Here is a 23,292-nt window from a genome sequence, read left to right as displayed (position 1 = left end):
CCTGTCTCCATCTTTCATTTCATTCTTGCTTGACATAGAAAACTGTGAAGACAATTAACAATTAATGTTCTGGTGACAGAACTATTTTGTTTTTGTTGACTCTTTTATAGCTGTGCTGCAACTATTTCTTTATGAAACCATTATGTCTAGATATGAAATAAGAAAACTACCAAAACAGAAATAAAACCCAAATTGCAAATTACATTGTCAATATGTTTTATAGTATTGGAATGTGCCAAAGCATGATTTATTCTTTAAAAATACATACGTGTCTTGTCATAAATTCACATAGAGCAACACACAGTTAAAAAACAGTCCTTTTCCCTCCTTACCGTAAACATACATGACGCAGATGCACATGATGCAGGAGATGATGACCAAAGAGAAGCTAGCAGCATAGTTGTCCATCAGTAGCAACCAATAGATTCCTGCCTGCAAACAGAAAACACAGAATGAGTCAAAACTGCACCTCAAAGAGAGAAAACAAGCAGATTCAAAGACATTATCCTCATGTGTTTAGGACCTACCTGTGTCGTTAGCGGCACTCCAAGTAAAAATCCAACAATGGCCACCGACAGCGTGACAACGGTCTTGTTCCTGATGATCCAGTCTGTACCGATTTCATCGACAATGGCTGTCACCAGAGTCTCCAGCAGACAGAACTACAAGAACAAGGACATGCAAGACATTTAAATGCTAACAGTGGACGAGATAAAAAAAAGCCTCCCATTTCTCGCAAAAAAAGTTTTACGCTTGCATGAGGTGGTATTTCAGGGGATTAGAAAAAGGCATATTTCACAAAACTAAAATGCAAACACCTTTTTAGCTTCTATAGGTCACATGACATGGCTATGTGCTTGTCAGTAGAAACTGGCTCCCTCAGGCATGATGCAGCAGGTGCTACAAGAGGTGTTATTGTGTCACATAACTCTTCAAAAGCAGAGCGAATCATCAGGATGTTTTTAATCCACAATTTCTCTGTGAAATCTTGGACTATCAACTCCCAGAAATCCCTCATAAGTGGCCGTTCCCACATATTAGGGGCTCACCTTTCCATTATTGCTCGCATAACACGCCTACGTCACCTTTCGATTAGAACACTCTCCAACAATTGGCAAGTCACACCAAAACAATCCAGATTGATTAAAAGCACAACGGGCAAGAGGAAAAATATGTATTTTTGATTTGGGGGATGAACTGTCCCTTTAACAGAGAGGTCAAACTGTTCCAAGATCAGACTCTGAGTGACCCAAATGAGCATAAACAAAAACAAAAACTAAACAATCTTGCCCTCATCATCATTTCACATGCAGGTTTTGACGCATGATTTGCATGTCAGCACAGTCTGTGAGTAGTTTTCCAGCCTCACCTGAGTCCCCAGTCCCAGGAGGATGAGCATGAAGAAGAAGAGCAGTGACCACAGTGGTGAGATGGGGAGAAGAGTGAGGGCTTCTGGGTAGGCCACAAAGGCCAGACCCGGGCCGTGGTCGGCCACCTCTGACACGGGGACGTTCAGGTTGTGTGCCATGAAGCCCAGGATGGAGAAGATGACAAAGCCGGCGTACACACTGGTCGCACAGTTGGTTATACTGATGATGATGCTGTCTCTGTAGGTAAGAGAAGAAAAAACATGTTAATGCAGCTGCTGGGGAAAAAATGGGATGAACTGCGATTTAAAATCTGTTTTTTTTTCAGCACTGTGTTTTCACAGAAGACATGAAATAACAGACATAAAAATTTAGCTAGAAAAACTTAAATGCCCTGTCATGTGGAGGGGGTTCCCAGTGTTGTGATCACTATGAGGCATCATTCATAGGATACTTGTGAGAACATTTTCTTTATCATAAAATGATGACCAAACATTAAGCAAGGTTACCATTGCATGCTCAGGCTGTTCTCATATACTGTATACTTTTCTATGATTGATAACGCACCCAAACTTGTTCATATCCCACATTTTGAAAGGGTGTGATCATGTGAGCAATGTGCTGATGGGAGTCAATGAGGAAGCAGTCTCGAGCGGTCCCGTAAGGAGGTAGGTTAGGGTGGTACATGGATCACAAAAACAGACTTTCCCTTCATACTTTTCCCAGGAGACACGTGTTCTTCACCATGAAACTCTCGACCTTTTCGTCATGTTAAGGTACGTCCTCACCATGTTTCTTTTCCTTAACCAAAACACAGTAACGTTACGTAATCACATAACTATGTTAACGACGTAACATCATGGGGTGCTAATATGTAAGATATAATATGAACTGATGTGTGTGCATTTTCGTAGGATATCATGCAAACCATTTTATGATTTATTCTCTTAAAATATTTGCAGGCTAGAGGAAGAGCTATTCTTGATGTAAACAGTAATATATCTTTCTTCCCCCCCAAAAAATTATGTTAAAGAAATTTGTCCGACTGGCAACTACATCAAGTTGCTGGGGATTGTCTGTTCAAGAAATTAAATCTTACCAGAGTTACTTCTTTTTCATGAATTCTAATATTCAGTCATAGACAACAAGACAAGCGGAGGACTTTTATCTTCCCTTTTACCCCACAACTCTCGGACAATATGCTTTAAAATAAAGAGGACCAATAGTGTGGAACACCAGTCCTCACTTTATTAAAACTTTTCCATCATCACTCTCATTTAAGTCTAACATGAAAAACACGTGTGCTGCATCTGCTAAATTTATGTTTACTATAACAACATGTTTGTTTGTTTAATTGTCATGTTAAGGAGAGAATTACTGTTTGAGGGTTAGGGTTAGGGTTAGGGTTAGGGTTTTGAATAGACTGTAAATTAAAGAGGGGAGGACTTTACTTTAAGCCCCTTCAGATTTCTTAACCTGCACAATTCTTGTCATGTTTGCTATTATCTAGGTGTTTTTGTTGTTTTTTTTTATCAAATATCGTGTGCTAATAAAATAAAACTAATAATAATGTGTGATCACTGCACACTAGAGCAGCAGAGAAGTGTGAAGAGAGAGCATGAATTACAGCAAAAAGATTGTTGGCTGAGAAGAATAGCTGCTGAAAATGTCAAATGTCACAAATTGGAAAAACAATGAGGTCTGAAAGCTCCTTACCCTCCGAGCAAAGGACGAGCTCAGCCACCATATAACAGGGACAGTAAATGATTGTTATTGCCATGTTATGCCATTGTTATTGTTTATAAAATGCTGCCAATGTGCATGTTATATGTCACACTAGGGGCAGACGTTGTTGAGTTACATGTCACAACCATTACACCTCTTTTGGTTACACTTCTGGTTACGCTGTAATATCTAAAATCAAAAACTAGAGCGGCATGAAGCCAGCGTTGTTTGGTTCTGTGTATAAGTGCAAAGGCAGCATAAAAAAGGGCCTCTGAGAGGTTTTATAGCTCACTTTCCTTGTAAAAAGGAATACTGTCAACCAGCAGCATCACAAAAAGATGCTCACTCTCTTTTGACCACACACTTGCTTATGTCATGTACATAATCTGGCACCAAAATATACCTTTTGATTCTGTCCAATAGGCCTCTGTCACAGGGTTTTGGTATCCAGTCCTATTGTTGATGTCCCCAGAATGTGATCTAACTGAGATTTACTATCACTAATAAAAGTACCGCAACTTAATGTATTAACTGTCAATCAGCCCACACCCACGAACAATATGTCTTGAAGATGAAAAACATTGTACATTTATTCATTTGGCAAATGCTGTTTTTTGTCCCAAAGCAATGCACAACTGCGGTACAATCTTAAACCCAGTGTATATCGGAGAAGTCTTCCACAGTAAGTGCAGCAACATTCAGTTCCACATTGTAATAAAAGTGCCACAAGGCTGCAGGTGCATCAAGTGAGACATAAGTGCAGAGCAATTCTATTTGTCATGTCTAAAGATAAATAATGACTCATCTTAACAGCACCTTGTAAATCCTTTCAGATGTTGACCAGGTTGCTAAAAGGATTGCTGTGTTGTTTGTCTCACGGACATGAAAAATGACAGAAAAACCTTTCTATTTTCAGTTATGATAGAGGATTTCTCCACATAAACCACTGTTCATTGGTACATGTTTGGAAAAACAAATACAGCTGTGGTTTGTTTGTGCTCCCAGAAAGAGCACCGCCTATGCTAATTGCCAAAATTTCATTAAATAGAAAGAGCCAAGGAATTTATGATTTAATTCATATTTAGCCTACTCAGGACCTAATTATGTTCAAAATATAAAAAAATATTGTGATCGCGGATGTCTACTCTAAATGCACTCAGAAATCATTACCAGTATTTATTTTATTTTTTTTGGATCAGGATACTTTATTATATGGGTTTTTTTCTGTCTATTCCAACGGACAGAGAATCTTAATGTGGTAATCAACTGATAGATAAAATTACACTAAATGGTCTTTTATCATAGAAAATGTGAGAATAGATGCTTTTCAACACACTGCATATACGTCACAACTCAAAATACCATCAAACAGCGTGTTTCCTGAGATGAATATTCTGTGAGCGTAATCAATAAGATGTATTATAGGATTACTGTATCCTTAGAAAACAAATTGGAACAGTATTTCCCTGTTTAACCTATTCATTTTCTGGTGAAACTCATCCACCAGCCATTTGAATGGGGAGATGTTTCTGAAAAATCCTGAATAAAAGCTGTCAATTTTTTATATGATATTTAAACATGTTTAAGTAAAACAACATATTAGGTTTATTTTAAAGACTGATTGCACACAAATTATGGGTTTTAACCCTTTGAAACAAAGCAAATTGGCTTGATTTCTTTCAAAAAGGTAGGCATTGTTTAACTTAACGAGAAATGACTACAATATTAGCAAGACATTAGCGAACAACTGCAGAAAAAAAGTGAAAATTAGGGGGGGGGACATGAAATTACCTGACAACAGTGCAGACATTAAAAAAACAAACAATAAATATAAATAATAAATATACAGTATATGTTTTTCTTTAACTAATTCTAATAATTATTATAATTACAAATATATTTTTTTGAATATTTTTCCCTAAATATTTTATATATTGTTTTGCTAATTTTTAAATGTACTATTTAAACTACTTTTCAGGTAATTTTCTCATCACCTTTTAGTAATATCTTGCAATGTGCAGGACATCTCCTTGCCAAGTTGGTGATTGCCTTTTTATGGAAGAAATCAAACCAATTTTTTTTTAGAAAGCTGATGTTGATCCGGGTTTCAAAAGGTTAACATTATGATTAATAGACTGAAACATGCCTTGCTCTCTCCTCATGGTTAGTCATGCTTGTTAAAAAAGGGGGCGTGGCTTAACTACAGTCTTCTGTAGATTATGTGGAAAACTGTGATTGGCTGACAGTCATTCCATCAAATAAGTTTGTGCATATGGGAGGAGTCAGATGACAGTAATTGTAGATTTAGACATGCTGGAAAAATGATGTCTGTTGGAATGGACTGGGGATCTGAACAAGTTAGATTGTATTAATAGCAGAGAAAGCTCCGATTCAGTTCTAACAGATGTGAGTTTATTCTGAGTCAAAACAACTCAGATGAAGACGCAGTAGTGTCGAAACGTTTGCACTATTAAAGGCTGCAAATCTTCTCTTGAAGTTTGCCGTCCTTGTTCTGAGAGGCACTGGTTTCAGCTGCTGGAGGATGTGTGGAGAGCAACCTTTTTATCTCTGCTCTCTCTGACTCAGACTTGGACTTTGTTCAGATTCAACGAGGGAATGAGATGTGCCCGCGTGGAGCTTTGTTTCCTCGCATCTCCTGTTAAGAGTTATCACAGAGGATGTCTTTGATGACTTTGATGCTGCTCCCTCTCTCAGCTCACAAAACCACAAATCAGGCCTGACTCAGCCCTACACTCTCTGCACTTCTGCATGTGCACCGACTGGTGGTGTTACAGGAGAGCAGAGAGCGACTCCACAGGGACGGAGCGGCACAACACAAGCTGATTAGGCCACTGTACAGCTGTGTGCGCAGATAGCACAACCTCAAGCTCCTGGCAGAGGAACAAATTATATCTTCACCCTCCTTGCCCCCTCCGTCCCAACTCCCCCTCACTCCATCAGCATGTGTGGACAAGCTCAGGAGGGTAAGTGACATTTTTTCCCCCTCCTTATCTCCTAGGATGTCCCCTTTTCCCCATCTTAACCTTCTCCTTGCTCCCTTGGCATTCAAGCACAGTGCAACCTCTCCAAAAAAAACATTATCTCTGTCCCTCCTCCTGTCCTCCTTTATCTTCTCTTTTTGGACCTGTAGCCTTGAAGTTGTCCTCCTCTCACTTTCTCCATCATCATTCAGCCCTGATTCATTAGTGGGATGTCATACCGCCTGCACAACCTGAAACAACTTCTCCTCTCCCTCTCGCTGGCTGTCTCTTCCGTCTACATTCTGTCAACTCCCCCTGTCCTCCTTCGACTCCATCCCCCCTCTTCTCCAACGCCTCCTCATCTTCTCACTCCCTCTGCCAAGCTCCTCTGATTAGTGTAAATAATAAGATGCTGTGTGTCTGCGTCGCTGAAACATCGCAGCAACGTAGCCCAATGTCATATTCACATGGGCAGAGGCAGCCACTCACACTCTAACTGCTGCTTTAATTACAGTGCAACTGCACAAGCCTCACATTGGTTAATGCTTTGCAAAATCCAGCTGCATAACTTCAAACATGCACGGTCATCAAGCTGTCCTTGTTTCTGCAAGGCCGAGTATATTTATGCTTGATAATAGCATTAGTGGGCGCGCAGTTTGAAGGACCTTTATGACATAAGCCATAATTAGAAAGAAAACTGCACCAGGCTAAGTTTCAATTGTTTTCCCTTATCGTGAAGGTTTAGTCTGATTTCTTAAAGGAATAGTTTTGAATTTTGTCAAAAAAAAAAAAGCTTGGGCACTTATGAGAGTTGGATGTCTGATAAATATGAAGCCACAGCCAGCTGCCCATTAACCCCTTGAAACCTGGAATCTGCTTTTTGCCTTTTACGTGCATTTAAGTCTTTAAAAACCCAGGAGCAAATTGATTGGTTTTCTTTTGAGAACATGGCTAAAAAAGGCAATAAGCAGCTTGACAAGAGACGTCCCACAAATTGCAAGAAATTTCGAAAAGTTATTTCATGCTTTCAGTCACATTATGATGCGTTTTAGCTCGATTACGTAAAAATAAGCATTGAGTGAAGGTAAATTACAAGGTTATCATGACATGAATAATATTATCTTGTAAAATGTAGTTTTTGGCAAGAAACTTGTACGCTCTGTTGTCCTTTAGTGTTTTTTTTCTTCCCAATTTATGTATTCAGTGTCTTTTGAATGCAAATGAAATGTTTTCGTCAGGTATTGTATTTCATGTGTTCCTATGCACCTGTTAAGCATTTTAAATAGCCTTGTGTCTAAATGGTGGCTTATGAATAAACTTGCTTTGCCTTAAAAACAAAATATATTTTTAATGTGAAAAAAGTTTATATTCAAGGTTGTTCTAGAAATTTGTACGACTAAATTTGTGCTTATTCAAACATAATTATATGAAGGGCTTAATGACTTTGAAATAGTTGTTTTTTTTTCCTTGGCACAAAAGAGGGAATAATTAACAACAACAACAACATCGGTGTTTGCAAAACTGTTATTTATGACATCTGTTTTGCTATAAGCAAAGGATTCCACAATCCGTTAAATTGGTAGTCTGGAGTACCAACCTGAAACAGTTGTTGTGGAACTTGTTATAGGAAGCCATGGTAATGAGACCGCCCCATGCACAGCCCAGGGAGTAGAAGATCTGTGAGGCTGCATCTCCCCACACCTACAGGAACAAACCCACACGCAGTCAGAAGTAGCTCCTTCTCTCAGTGCATCTCTCTCTATCTGCCCGTTAATGTGTTTGAGCTAATACCTTTGCATCAAGGACCTTCTGCCACTGTGGAGTCAGGTAGTACTTGATACCGTTGATGGCTCCATCCAGGGTGATGCCACGGATGAAGAGGATGGTCAGAACGACGTAAGGGAACGTGGCTGTGAAGTACACCACCTGCGCACACACAGATAATCAGGTGATGTGGTGAGATCAGCTGGGGGAGGCAATTTCCCAGAGAAAAGTAAAATTCAGGGATGCTTATGTGTGAAATGTGTGATTCATGCAAAAAGTCACACCGCAGGAATATTGTGTCTGTTGTAGTATGTGGTCAAGCCTTAATGTCTGTGGGTATGAATTATAGACTGTATATAAAAATGGAAGACATTACAGCTCCCCAAAAGTGAAGCTAAAACATCTCTATCGCCCCTTGGTGGCTGGCTGCAGCACAGGCCATAAAGCCCGCCCCCTCTATGTTACTGAATGCCACAGGAAACTAAAAACTACAGATATATAAACAAAAATATAAAGAAATATGAATGTCAACACAATAGTGAAGCTAGGGAAGGAAAGGAAAAGGAGGAAAAGAAAAAGGGTTAAAATAAAGCGTATGTACGTAGGCATGAGCAGAAAGACTTAATAATGACAAACCAGACTCATCCTGCAAACTCTTACATGAAATGTAACCAAACGCAAGCCATCAATGCTTTTTTGTGTGTATTTCTTTGTAATTTTTTTCCTCGTTTTTTTTTTTTGTTTGTTTTTTTAATAAATCACTGTATTTAACTGTCTTTATGATCATTGTTGTTGTTGCTCCAATATCACTGCTTTTTGACTTTGTAATTGGTTACAGGTATGCACTCAAAGTACACGCCAAATACATTATTCCCAGAGATGGTTTCTGTCACTTGAGGTAGTTCTCGTCACCCTGATGTTTGTTTACGTGATCATTTTTCTGATAAGTTTGATTTTAATAAGTTATTTAAATCTACAACAGAGAATTTTCTGCCATTATGGACAGTTGTGTGAGCCAATCCACGTGCTCATGTTCAATGGTGCTGCTTGTCATTGGTGTTTTGGCGGGAATTCCTCCGCTGTGGAGACTCTAGCTCTGACTGAAGTCACCTGCGCAAGATGGCAGCAGCCATATCCAGGATATGTTGGCTTCACAAAAGCATAGTAGGGGTAACTGGCGACACAACGTCCACTTTTTTATACAGTTCATGGTATTAATATGCATGTGAGTGTTTGTATGTTGGTGAGGCTGACCTTTCCAGAGGATTTAACGCCCCTGATGAGACAGAGGAAGACAACAAACCAGGACACAGCCAGGCAGCCCAGGATGGGGAGACGGACCTCTCCAAAGTTCCCGATGTCATCAGAGATATTCAACACATAGTGTCTGAGAAAAGAGAGAGAGAGAGAAGGAGAGAGAGATGTTTAACAGGCCTTTGAATTTAGAACTTAAGTTGTTTCTTTTTCAAGAGAAATAATTGGCAAATTTTCACAGTGAACACTGAAAAATCAACATCAGCCTTGTGTGACTCCGCTAAACAAACATCACTGCCTTCATCAGGCAGAAGATGCTATAAATTATGTGATGCATTTAACACCAAAGCAGATTGGTTTGATTTCTTTCTCAAACATTAGGGGAAAAAAAGTCAACGACCGACTTGGCAAGAAATCTCCCACAAACCATTAGAAATTAGTAAAATATGACAAGAATATTACCTGAATTTTTTTTTTAAGAAAGAGGGGGAAATTATTAGAAATTATTTTTAAAAATATGGAAAATGCACAGAAAACCATCTTTATAATTATTAGAATTTTACAATTAAAATTATATTGCAGAAAAAATATAATAAAATATACAAAATAAATACATGTATTTTTTTGTATTATCTATTTTTTGTTTTTTGTTGTTGATTATTTTTAGGTCATTTTCTTGTAACCTCTTCACTACATTTTGCTCACTTTTGGGCCACATCTTGTTAAGTAGCATGTCTCCCCATGTTTTTGAAAGAAATCTGACCAGTTTGCTGTGGTTTCAAAGGGTTAAACTATGAACTTGTCAATACTGGTTCAGTTTGTTTTTGCTCAAGGCATTGTGAGTGACACCCATAAACATGACTACGGACAATGTTATTCCCTCATATATCATTACTCACCTGTATTTCTCTATTACTAACTAGAATTAAAGATAGATCAGTGAATATGTGGCTCATGAAAACTCTTGAAATCTGATCCAAAGAGGGACAATTTTGAATATATATATAGATATGAGGCTCTAGACTCCTCAAATATTGTCTGCTCTGATATCCCATTTAAGGGTATTATTTGAAATGGAAATTATACTAAATGGCAGCATCTATATGTATGCAACACTGTAATCAATATATCTTCATAATTATACAGCCTCCACATCTTTTCATCATCATGATGAATAATTGCATTATTGTCAGTATAAAGAGAGACAGGAAGATGAATAAGTGCCTCAACAACGTGACTAATTAACATAGATTTAGTGATATTACAGGGTTTGCTGTAATCAGGATTAGAGCTCATTACATGAGCATTTCAACTTGTATGATCTCAATGGTATAAATGGACTAAAACAGTTGTATATCAGTAATGTAAACGTGAAGTGAACTATCGTTCACGTTACGTGCCACACACACCTGAGGCCACAGAATAAGCTGTTAGCCAGGATTAGCCAAACAAACAAACATCCCTCTTAACGCTGCTTGTTCAATCTGAACAGGATTTTACCAAAGAAAAACAATGTGCTCTCATTCTGCGCATCTGTATTTGTTCACATGAATAGAAATGGCTTTGATGGAGAGGAGAATGGCTTTGTCCTGACCTTGAAATGTACTTTGTTAATTTCTTTGCTGGTTTCACGCATTACACGAGGTACAAAGGTGGAAGGACGGGTGCAATAAGATAGAACAGCAGGGGTGGAGCAGGGGGTAGGCTTCTGAGGCTCTAAGCCCAAAAGTCTTCTTAATCTTAAGTATTTTTCACACAGATTTTTCATTTTTCACCTTTAAGGCCCTTTTTCATGTCTCCCTTGCATCTTTATAAAGAACCAAACAATAGCGACATCATGCTGCCCCAGTGTGTGATTTTAGACAGCATGCTGGCATCGCAGAAGCAAAAGAGGCACGGTTTATCACAACATAGCCTATGGTGTGACATATAGCGTACTCATTGGTAGCACTGTATAAACACAATGCCATAACATGGTAACAACAATCATTTACTGTCCCTGTTTTATGGCAGCTGATCTCTTCCTCTGTTCAGAGGTTAAGAAGCTCCTGAATCTTATTGTTTTCCCATTTTGCTGACGTTTATAGTCGCTGTTTTCCTTTGAGTGAGCTGCTAACTGCTCTTAGCTGCTTCCTAAGTCTCCTGCAGTTGTTTAGACACGCAACATGCCGTCAAAACGCCAAACCAAGACGGCTCATTGTCCCATCCTGCCGGCTGTCCTGTTTATACAGCCACCGTTTCAGTGCCTCACTACCTCCAATGCTGGCTAAAAGGCCAGACCAGACCACTCCAAGTCCATGACTGCACCTTTTATACAGAACAGCGAAGCAGCAAAACAACGTGATATTCCCACCTTGATCAGGCAGTGTAAAAGGGGCTAAAGCTATTTTCTAAAGAAATGTAATACAACAGAGTAAATGTTCTTTTGTATGCCCAAAATTGAGTTCAGAGTCCTGAGAGACCACATTACCACGTGTTTTCGCGTGGTTTTGCATCACACATAAAGTAGCGCGATGACGTCATTATAACATGAAAAATAGAAGCTTTAAGTTTCTGCTGCAAGAGGAATACATTTCAATTTAATGGTTTATATTTTAAATCAATATATACAGGAATATGCAATCAAAAATCTCCAGGGCCATTACAGGGAAACCTCTGGGGAAATTTCAGCATAATTCCAATGAAGTACTTCGCTTGCACCTCACATGAGGTAAAGAGGTGATGATCCTTGATTTGTAATTAGAGCAGTGCAGATTATTGTCGTGGATTCAAATGTAGCAGCTTTGTTAGTTTGAGTTTTCAGTTAAAATAGGTTTTAAGATTAGTAATGCTGTTCACACCAAATTCCTACTGTGTTATGTAACTTTAAATTAGTAACAATGGACCATTTTTGCCTCTTTTTTTAATGGCTGGAGTGAAAATTATTCAACCTCAACATTTGTTGATGAGGACAGTTGGAAATTAACTAGATACAAAATATGATGTAAGCGCAACAGCAGGCCTATTCCAATAGTGACCCACAGGCAATATCCAGCCCCTGTGGCCCAGAATACATAAATCTCAAGTACCAGCATTATGAAATATGTTACACTATGTACAGAATACTACATATAGTGTCTGAAAATAGCTAGTATGTGAGCATCACTAAATAATGTTTACTTGTGATGTAGTTCTGACCTCCCTTAGTGGCCTGAAATGCAAACTGAAAAGGAATTAGTAAACGGTGTTCAAAAAAAAAAAATCAGAAAATTAGCTGGTGGGGTTAAAGACAGATATTCAGCTATTATAAAAAAAAAAAACAGGGCAACACATCTGTAAAAAAAATCTATTTATAGTTCTCCTAACTATGTAATGTTACATGAAAAACAGCACTTTCTTGAGGTAATTTTCTTTTTGTTAGACTTTTATTTTTCTTTTTTTTGCTCATTTTTCAGGTAATTTTCTTCTAACTTTTTACTAATTTCTTGCTAATTTTTAGGTCATTTCTTGTTAAGTTGCTCATCACCCTCTTCTCATGTCTTTGAAAGCAATTAAGCAAATTCACTGTGGTTTCAAAGGGTTAAATAAGTTCGTTATACAGTTGCCACTCATCTAGTTTAAGTAGGGCAACCTGAGATGGATCACAGTGTCAAAGTGTGCTGTTAAAAAATGGTCTTATTCCTTTCTCTCTCTCATCTCATCTAGATGTTTATGTGACTGAGATGATAATGGATCACAACAACCCACTGACTTATATTTCACTTCACTTGACCCTTTCGACACATTGCTGCTGCATTGGTATGAACATGAATAGCAGGTGCACTTGGATACAGCCTCATTGACCTCACACACAGGACCTAGCATATGACTGGTTAAATGCACTGCGGCTGCGCATTTAAAACAGAGCTGTGCCGAGGAACGAACAATATGGGAAACCTCGAGTATGTCTCTTTCCACTAAACTCTTGTCCAAATATTTGAATGCTGTCCACAAACATGAGGCATGTTTTTGTCAAGCTTATCTTACAGGTGCAAGTCAATTTTGACCTCTGAGTCAGGTACGATAGGGCCCTCAGAGCTCAGTCCAATGAGGTTACTTAACTGGGCAAAACTAAAGCATTTACAGTAGATTCCTGCTCAACTTAAAATATGTTTGAAAAATCAAAAAAAAACCATTTTATTTTAGATGAATATATACAGGGTTATGCAAACAACTATCGCCTGCCATTAAGGGAAAAGTCTAGGGTAATTCTGGCAACTATGGCGATATACCACACTTGCAGGGCGTATAAGGTTAAATAACAAAATAACATGAGGCCATGATGTGATGACAGAAGCCATTGCTTTTTATGATGTCCGTTTTTTTTTTTTTAACCCTTTGAAACCTGAAAAAATTGGTTTGATTTATTGCAAAAACATAGGCAGAGGGCAACTTAACAGGAAATATATATATATACACACACACACACACACACACACACACACACACACACATACATATATATATATATATATATATATATATATATATAATTCTCTATTAGTTCTCCCCCCTTTCTTAAAACTAATTTCCAGGTCCTTTTCTTCATCACACTTAACTTATTTTTTACTTACCCTCCCCCCCATTTTTTTTAAAAAAAAGAAATCAAACCAATTTCCTCAGGTTTTAAAGGGTTAAATAGCTTGCTAAAAGGCATCTGAGTGCAGAGTACAAGAAAACTGATGTCGAACCACGTTCTAAAGGGTTGAAGAATGAAATACTTGAGAAACTTACTTCCAGTACTCCTCACTGGGGCTCGTCCTCTTCGTGCGGTTGACTACCTCAGACACCCCTGCTACCAGGCTTGTGGTGGCGTTAGCCAGGCTGGCGTTGAGCCGCGGGCTGTTGCCCACCACCCCGCTGCAGTCCGGTGTGTTCCAGGGGTTGTTGCAGTAGGTCCATGGCAGCAAGTTTGTCATGGACATAAAAAAGTAGTAGAAGGCGATGCAGATGACCACGTTATAATAGATCCCAATGTAGGTGGACACCACCATCATGCCGTAGCCCACACCTGAGGGGAGAAAAAGACCGGATTGGAGAACATTCAAACTTCAGTGTGAAGAAAACTACAGCCTTGTACACGATGAGTCACCATCATGTTTTGAACTGGGACTGTTTAACCCATTGAAACCTTAGAGCAACATTGTTTTTCTTGTTCTGCTTTCAGACGCCTTACACAAGTAGTCAGACCTTTGAACCCTGAGCAAATTGGTGCAGATTCTTTCAGAAACATAGGGCAAAAGGAAATGAGTGAATTGGTAAGAAATGTTCCACAAATTTTAAGATATTAATAGATTTAGAAAATTATTTTCCAAACGATAGGCGAAATGTCTAGTGAAAAAATAAGAAGCCTAGGGAAAATCTATATTTAAAATTATCATAATTACATATTTTAAAGTATGACATACATTAACAAAAATTTTTAAGCACTTTTTTGACTAAAAATATACCTAGGCACACTGCTTTGTAAAATCTAAGCTTATTTATTAAAGGCTTTTTAACTTTTGCAAAGCACTGTCCTGTTTTGTTTTTTTGTGGGTTTTTTTTTGGTTATAAAAAAAAATCATAACCTCCCCTCCTTTTTTTTTGTTCAGTCCAAAATAAACTGAAAAGACCCCACACACAAACGTACACACTCAGCATGATCTAACCCTAACATGAACTAAAGACCTCAAATAAGAGGCTCATTTTGTCCCCAAAAAGTGAATTGCATGTGATTTATGCATGTACACAAACTACACTGACACTAACCTTTGAACATAGGGCTGATCTTCCAGACTCCCAGACACCCCTGGCTGGCAAACTGACCGAAGGACAGCTCGAGGAAGAAGAGAGGGATGCCGCAGAACACCAGCATGATGAAGTACGGTAACATGAAGGCACCTGGAGGAGAGAGGCAACAAGACAGGCACTCATTAGCTGAGAGCAATACTCTAATGTCCAATTTGTGTACGTTTAGTGCGTTATTGCTGTTCATGTAGGGACACCTCTGAGTTTCTCAAGACAGAAGCATAGAATCCTAAAGGGTAAATATAGTTTGTCTATTACTCTCCTAAACTGTTGTCAGACAAAAACAATAATTAATGCACAGCTAGATGAACATAATAAAGCTGGAGAATGTGGAAGGACCTGATCCACAGGCACTACCAAACAAAAGAAATTAAACATATACCGTATATGTTATCTAATCGCAGTTATGTATTTATAGTGTGTCGGCTGACTTCACAGGTGGGGAATGATAAAACACTCTGCAGAGATATTATCTCTTACTATAACATACATGGTTAAAATCACATGGCAAGACAAATACACCAAGAAACTCACTCAAGCTCAGTATGTGCGCTTGTGTGTTTGTGTGTGTTTGCGTGTGTGTGTGTGTGTGTGTGTGTGTGTGCATGCGTGTGTGTGCATGTGTATTGTCTAAGCTACAGCAAATTTACTTGTACAGTTATGTTCAATGAGAATAACGCTATTCTATGCTACTGATCAAAATAGAATATGAAAATGTAATATTTACAGACAACATAAAGCAAAAGAAAGTCAAACATAATGACTTGATTTACACATTAAAAAAAGAGTTCAAATTTATTTAATCCCACCCCTTTTACATAAGATGTTGAATTTTAATGAACCAGCTTATTAATTTAAACCTATACTTTAATTAACATATATGCACACACCAGTACCCAAAATCAGATATGTGCATTTTTTCATTATTATTTACAGAATAAAGAGGAAGATGAACCAGGAAAAAATAAATATTAAGTAACCAAATAAATGAACAATAACCTCTGTAAACACCTGGTGACTGTCAAACCCCCTCTTCATCCCTGTTCCTTGAGAAAATCATGTTTTTATTTATTTTTTGAAACTTTATTTATCTTTTGAAACTATTTGTATTGCATTCTATTGTATTCTGTTGTATTTTGTTCTATTTTCTTCTATTCTAAGGTTCTTGAGATATGTTCACAAGATTGAAACGGATGCAAGGTCAAAGTGACAATGACCTTTGACCACCAAAATCAAATCAGTTTATTGTTGAGTCCAAGTGGACGTTAGTGCAAAACTACAAAAAAATTGGGTTCCTGCATCTTAAGGCAAGGTAGATTCAAGACATTTAAGACTTTTCTTTAATGCCACTCGGGAATTGAGTTTTAGGCCAATTTCTATTGACCAAATTTGAAGAAGCACAATTTTATTTTGCCTAAGTGTTGATTTTAACAAAAAAAAAAGACTTTTGCAAAGAAAAGTTAGACCCTCTACATCAAATGTTGAAAAAACAATCGTTTTTAGAGTGGAACACATGAAAGACAATGAACATATATTAATATAAAAGTCTCTTTTTAGTTGACTGATAGAAGTGAGAAATATCTGGCATTGCTGGTTGTTTTTCTGGGTGATTTTGTGTTTCTCAGTCTGCATGTGAGATTCCACTGTTTGGATTCCCTTCATGATCATGAAATTATTTAACAAAAAAAAGATGTTACCAATTGTTTTGAGACTTTACAATGCAACATCAGAAAAAAACACAGTTTAATAAAATCTAATTTCCCATGTCTGGCCGTTTTTGAGACTTTTGAAATATTAATTATAATACAATTTAAGGCCTTAATTTTTCAGTAATTAATTATTTTAAGACTTTTTAAGAACCCCAGAGACCCTGAAAAAAATCCTCAAGGCATTCTTGAGATATTGTGTTAACAAGAAAAGGACGGATGGACAGACAACCGGACAACTCAAAAAAATAACACCTGAGGCCTCGGTTATCACCGGCACACAGGCATAAAAACTTAGAGAATTTAAATTAAATATAAAAGAAAGAACAGAGAAAAAAAAGAAAAGAAACATAAACCTCATCTGTCATAGCAACCTCCCAAGGGTGAGCAGATAGGTCATTGCATGTGCAGCTGAGGCTGCTCAGCGGAGCAGCAACTCTCTGGTGGTTCAGACTGGACCAGGAACCAGACAGTCATCTATAGGGAGCGTCTGTGTGTGTGTTTGTGTTTTTGTACGAGTGTCCATATGTGAACTGGGTCGGTGCAACCAGCTGATACTGTATAACACCAAAACCTTATCGCTGTGTGCGAGTTGCTGGTTAAGCTCAGCTCTCCTGTCTGCTTGGCACTGTTTGCAGCTGCGTGTGAGCTAAGGTATGACCTACATATACCCAGTCCTTGTAAGAGAATGCAGGTCTTTTCCATGCATAACACTAATCCAAATATTTGCAGCGTAAACATATGAAGTGAAGTGGGACAAATGCCAAGGAGAGGTCTGAGGCACTGAGTGAGGGGACACTGACCAGATTCCCTGCTTTTTACTATACATCGGTGCTTTTCTAGTACATTTTCTGGTATTAATTCAAACACATTTTAGTTTGTTAAATCCACAGATTTTAGGGTGCATCTTACTAGGGGGATGAAAGATTTCAAGGACTTGGATATAGTTTGTTCTCATGCATTGAATACAGTGGCTGCACAGTGAAAGCTGCACATCAGCGGAAGCAGCAAGCAGCTGGATCCGTTCTGTGCACTCACACACATTTTGGCAGCACTCACACCCCAATAAACAATAATGTCATTACGCAAAACGACTCCATGCTTAAAAAGGTGAATGGATTTAAGTAGCAGCCAGCAGTAGAGGTAGATGATGAAGTTGTTGTACTATTAGGTAGATGGGTAGGTTATCGAGGAGGAAGAGGATACTGTCTTCTATATACAGTATATAATAAAAATTCTAATAATTATAACTTTTTTTATAGCACTTTTAAAGTTACAGTTTACAAAGTGCTTTGACAAAGAAAAGCAGAGACTATAAACCCCAGAATTAAAAAAAACAACTGAAGTTAAAAAGAAATTGTCGAAGTTAAGGTAGAATTAAACAGCAGATTAGAGGCAGAAACATATTAGACAAATACAGTAACAAAATAAAAGCAGAATACACAGAACATTAATTATAATGATAATCATAAGCAGATCAAGACAAAATAAAAATGAGAAATTAAAAAATAAAATTAAAAGACAACATCACATAAAAGCAAAAATGGGTTTTAAGAAGTGATTTAAAAGAAGTTCCTTATTCTGCGAGCCTTATCTCCTCAGGCAGGTTGTTCCATAGCCGATGGACTCTAATGGCAAAGGCGTGGTCACCTTTAGATTTACACCTCAACTTTGGATCAACCAGAAGGGCCCCACCTGAGGATCTACGGCTGTGAGCTGGCTCATATGGGGTCAACATTTCTGATATGTAGCTTATAGCCAGACCCAAACGAGCTTTGAAAGTGATCCTTAAAATCAGAAAATCAATTCTAAAACCAGCAGGGAGCCAGGATCGGAGTGATGTTACGTCATCTGTTAAAACCAGTGAGAAGCCGAACTGTTGCGTTCTGAGTAAGTTGGAGGCGGGAAAGTGATTTTTGATTGATGCCAGAGAGGAGAGAGTTACAGTGGTTGAGTCAGGAGCAGATGAATGTGTGAATGACTTGTTCCAGGTCAGAATGTGACATATTACAATGGCTTTTTGGCTGATAGGTGGGTATTATGTAAACAACAAGAAAAAGAGGTAGACCCTGCATATCCTCTCACTGACTGGCCCCACAGTCCCTCAAACTGTCTTTCCGAGAATCTGAGGGACTCCACTTCTGTGGACATTTTTAAAGGAAAGCTCAAGACATTTCTTTTTTAGCCTGGCTTTTACTTAAGGTGCCTTGTCATTTGTTGCCTTAGTTTTTAAGTCTTACCTTTTTCCCCTTTTTTGCTATTGTTTGTCCCTTGTGTTCATTTCTTTCTTTCTTTTTTTGTTTTTTAAAGATAATTTTTTTGGCATTTTTGCCTTTATTAGACAGGACAGAAGATTGATAGCATGAAAGGGGGAGAGAGAGGGGATGACATGCAGCAAAGGGCTGTGAGCTGGAATCGAACCCGCAGCCACTGCAGCAAGGACCGACCGTGTTCATTTCTTTTAATTTATTTTATTACTTTTATTTATTTATTTTTTGTGTGTATTTGTATTTGTATCAACATTTTGTGTCTTGCATACTTTTTTTGTCCTCCTGTTTTAATTTTCATCTTAACTCTTCACTCTTTGTCTCCCTTAAATTCTGGAAGGACAGTTTAACTTTCTGCTACTATACTATCCCGTTTCTGCTTTTGATTTTCTTGCAAAAGCACTTTGTAAACTCTGTTTTTAAATATGCGATACAAATAAGGTTATAATTGTTATTTATTCTTTTAATTTAATTGAACCAATTTTGCTCCGTTTTCAAAGGGTCATATACTTGTGAAAAGTTTCTGAACGCAGCATAAGAAAACTGGTGACAATCCAGATTTTAAATTTGTCCTCTTCTCCATCTATGTGGTGAGCCACTAGCCAGCACTAATACAGTCAGTAAGACAACCACTATTACACTGAAATACATACCTCCTCCATTTCTGTAGCAGAGGTAGGGGAACCTCCAGACATTGCCCAGGCCCACAGCATAGCCCACGCTGGTGAGGACAAACTCAATCTGGTTGCCCCAGTTCCCTCTCCGTGAGTTTTCATCCTTCTTCACTGGCTCACCTGGAACTGCTCCATTCTATAACAAAGACGAGGAGAGAGACAGAGGTGACTTTAGGTGGCAGGAATGTGTTTCTGAGATAGTGCTGCTGCAGCGGCTCCAACGACGACAAGTTGTGACAGAGAGGAGCATCCTGAAAGGCCCTAGTTGCTCTGCAGGTGTATTTAAAGAATTATTTCACCAGTTTCATACAACCATGGTGAAAAATGAACATACTTTCACCAGTTTCATACAACGATGGTGGAATATAGACATATTTCTAACCAATTTCATACAACAATGCTGAATAATACACATATTTTTACCAGTTTCATACAAAGATGGTGAATAATAAACATATTTTCACCAGAATCATACAACAATGGAGAATAATAAACATATTTTCACCAGTTTCATACAACAATGGTGAATAATAATTATCTTTGGGGTGCATGTGAAGTTGAATTATTCATGGTACTCACACTCAAGTTATTGGATACTTTCTGAAATATACTATCTCTTCTAGCCCAAACGCTAGCATAAGGTGGACGCGCTGGAGCAGACAGGATGTAAAGTGAAATCAGTGCCTTAAGAACAGCCGATAAGCATTTGGTCTTGTCGTCCTGATTTTGAGCTTCTCCTCTCCTTTCCTCCCTCCCTCCATCACTCCATCTGCTGGCATCAGATGGTCCCTCGCTCCTGACCGCCTTCCTAACCTCAGCTGTGTCTGTCTGTCTGTCCGTGGTTTTATGGGCGCACATGAAGTCACTTGTGCTCTTGCAGAAATAAATAAATAATAAATAATTCTGATTCCCTCTTTTTGTAAAAAGGTGTTTGCAGAGAGGAGTACAGATAGATCTGTTGACAGGTCAGTCATTAAAAATAATTATGTAATGATTTTGATGTATTTTACATGGGTCTGCTTCCATTCTGTGTGAAATGATCCAACTGTGGCATCAGTGAACTCAAACGGCAGAGGATAAAACAAATAAGAAGGTATTCATGTGGAGGTAATCATACAGTTCTGCACGGGCAAAAGAGCTTTTGCGGAGGTGGTTATGCTGCGTTAGAGAAAAAAAATTCTCGCCAAAGCCAAATTTAAAAACACATATGCTTATCAAACAAAGAAATTCGTTCTCAAGCTATTAGTCATTTGATTAAGAAATATTCATATTTGTGGGAGCTGCGAGCTGTGCCTTTTGGCTTAAGGGTAAAGTGAGTTTAATCTTCCTTTGTACTGTGCAAACTAGGATGATTTATGATTCATTTGTTCATTATATAGTCCAACAAAACTCTGAAACATTCTGGGTAACAAGATGATTGAAAAAAATGAATGGTTGTTTAATTTCATATGTTTAAGTTTGAAAGCTTTGTCCCAAAAGCCTGACAAAGAAGGCAAAAAGGACGAATAAACTAGCATTTACTCTGACTTTTCCAGTATTGTATAATAAGTTATTTTGTCGTTGATTTATGAATTAAGCTGTAGACAATGAAGTTCTGGGGATCAGATTGACAACATTTTTTTTTTGTTGTTGTTGTTTGTTTCATCTTATTATTTTTTAAACTTTTTTATAGACCCAACACTTATTTATGAATTGATGGTGTTTCTGTTAACAAGGCACAGTTGTATGACGGCACAATAATAAAAACTTTGTTCACTCATGCTGGTATGTGTGTAAAGGAGAGCCTGATTCTCAGAGGAATCAATGAATAGCATTACAAAAAATATGAATACTGGTCTCAAAAAAACTTCCTTTTTTGCAGAAAACAGTTCATTTTGCTGCAAAAAAATCATTTAATTCACAGAATTATCTGTCATCAGTTAAACAGCACATGCAACTTTGCCATCAACACAGAATGGCATGCTTTGTCAGCTAAGCCGAGTTAAAGGGATAGTTCAAGTTTAACGGTGGATGTCAAACAGCATGCTTCCAGCTTAGAGAAGCTCAAGTCCAACATGGAAGCCAAGTATAGCACTACTGTGGATACGAACTATCCCTTTAAAATATTGCAGTTCAATGGCCCAAAACAAGGTTTGTCAAGACTTTATTTGTGAGATGTTGCAGTAGAGTTTATATAAAAGCAAAAAAGTGATGTTAATGTTTTGCTCTAATTCTACAAAAGTGCCGCAGGACACCAAGTCCTGGGGATAGCATATTGCTCAGACACACACACACACACACACACACACATCTCCCTGCTGAACGCACTACATCCCACACAGAGCGAGATCTTGTTCATCAGCAAAAAAAATGTCAACAGAAACAACCACAACAACTAAAAACAACCTCCACATTTTGCCCCCATGGTGCCGTAGTTCAACTTTGAGGGAGAGACAAGTGTGACTAATGAGAGAGTGAAAAATATTGCGCAGCAAAACAGCAACAACCACAAAAAACAAACAGTCGCCATATTGCCCCCCCAAGCCCCGTAGTTTGTCTTTGAGTCTGACTGTGCGTGCATGTCAGGAGGGCAAAAACAAAGAGCATTCTTGACCTTTCTTTGTGCAGGAGTGGGAGGCTGCAGGTGGGACAGACAGGAAGATCAGCAAACAACAAGTGTTGTTGGCGAGGAGATGCTTGGAGTGAAGCTGCGGTCGCAGCAGTGTGGGAGTAGAAACCCCCAGCAGTGAACCCGCCATCGCAGCGGGTTGCACACTACAACGTCTCCGTCTGAAGTTGACTTTGGAAGGAAAAGGAGCGCCGGAGACACAGAGACAGGGCGCAGCTGTGTGTGTTCTCGCTGCACCCGAGAACACACGGCTGTACATCTTGTACATCTGACTTCCCTATCAGCAACCAGGTGTGTGCCTTCAGAAGATACACACACACAGACACACAGACACACACACACACACACACACAAACACACAGGTTGACAGCTTTGCTCGGTCTACACTGACAAACAGAGAGGAGAGAAAACACTGGGAATAGCAATGACCTCTGAATCTCTGGTCTCTGAAACTCGACCCCACATATTCAAGACAGGCACACAGTGTCAACTGGTTTTGATTCAGGGGCGAAGTGTGTGCGTTCAATAGAAGTAGAGGACATGTGCCGAGGATCTTCTTTTACAGCTTGTTGCAGTGAACCTAATTCAATTGCTATATTTAGGATTCCAAAGTGCACATATTCAGCCTCAAAATTGTTTAATTCGTCATTATTTACCATGAATTATCGCCTCTCCGAGTCTGACTAGATTAGGTTGACCCCTTCTATACTGAGCCTTTGGCAAAAAGGAGGAATCCATCCAGCAGTACAAAGCTCTAATGAGGTGCTCTATACTCTGATGCTAAAGCTACATTGTTTTAATTAATGAGCGCCTGTGCAGTGACACATTAAGGCAGTCGCCATGAAATGTTCATGAGCATGGATTTAAAAAGTGCAGCATATTAAGCCAATTTAAACATTTTTAATACAATAAAGCAATAAATACAACACTGCAATTTCAACCGAAGGCTGACATGAGTAAGGTTAAAACGAGTCTCAAAACCATACAAATAATAATTACAGGAAATATCGTGGTTGTCAAATGTTACTTATTGGACTAGACAGTATCTAGTGGATTTGATACTGACCTGCTAAGTATTTTACTCCTGGAAAGATAATGTTTTCATAAAAATAAAATGTCTATGCAGTGGAAATGTAAA

General features: G+C 38.4%; 1 protein-coding gene across 4 annotated transcripts in view; it reads right to left on the bottom strand.

The window, feature by feature from the left end:
• Positions 1-23,292, bottom strand: part of slc6a9 (solute carrier family 6 member 9) — a 214,310-nt gene that overhangs the window by 11,138 nt on the left and 179,880 nt on the right. For all 4 annotated transcript variants that reach the window (XM_088085097.1, XM_088085099.1, XM_088085098.1 and 1 more), the window contains 9 exons: positions 19,526-19,682; positions 14,861-14,992; positions 13,844-14,120; positions 9,092-9,224; positions 7,865-7,999; positions 7,671-7,774; positions 1,370-1,607; positions 528-662; positions 333-432 (listed from right to left, as the gene is read on the bottom strand). In XM_088085097.1, coding sequence (XP_087941223.1) covers positions 333-432; positions 528-662; positions 1,370-1,607; positions 7,671-7,774; positions 7,865-7,999; positions 9,092-9,224; positions 13,844-14,120; positions 14,861-14,992; positions 19,526-19,682 — 1,411 coding nt within the window. The remainder of the gene's footprint in view (positions 1-332; positions 433-527; positions 663-1,369; positions 1,608-7,670; positions 7,775-7,864; positions 8,000-9,091; positions 9,225-13,843; positions 14,121-14,860; positions 14,993-19,525; positions 19,683-23,292) is intronic.

This window comes from Plectropomus leopardus, chromosome 12 (genome assembly GCF_026936395.1).
Source record: "Plectropomus leopardus strain MGB_pleo_1.0 chromosome 12, ASM2693639v1, whole genome shotgun sequence".
NCBI classification, from domain to species: Eukaryota; Metazoa; Chordata; class Actinopteri; order Perciformes; family Serranidae; genus Plectropomus; species Plectropomus leopardus.
This window is presented reverse-complemented; position numbering and strand designations above follow the sequence as displayed.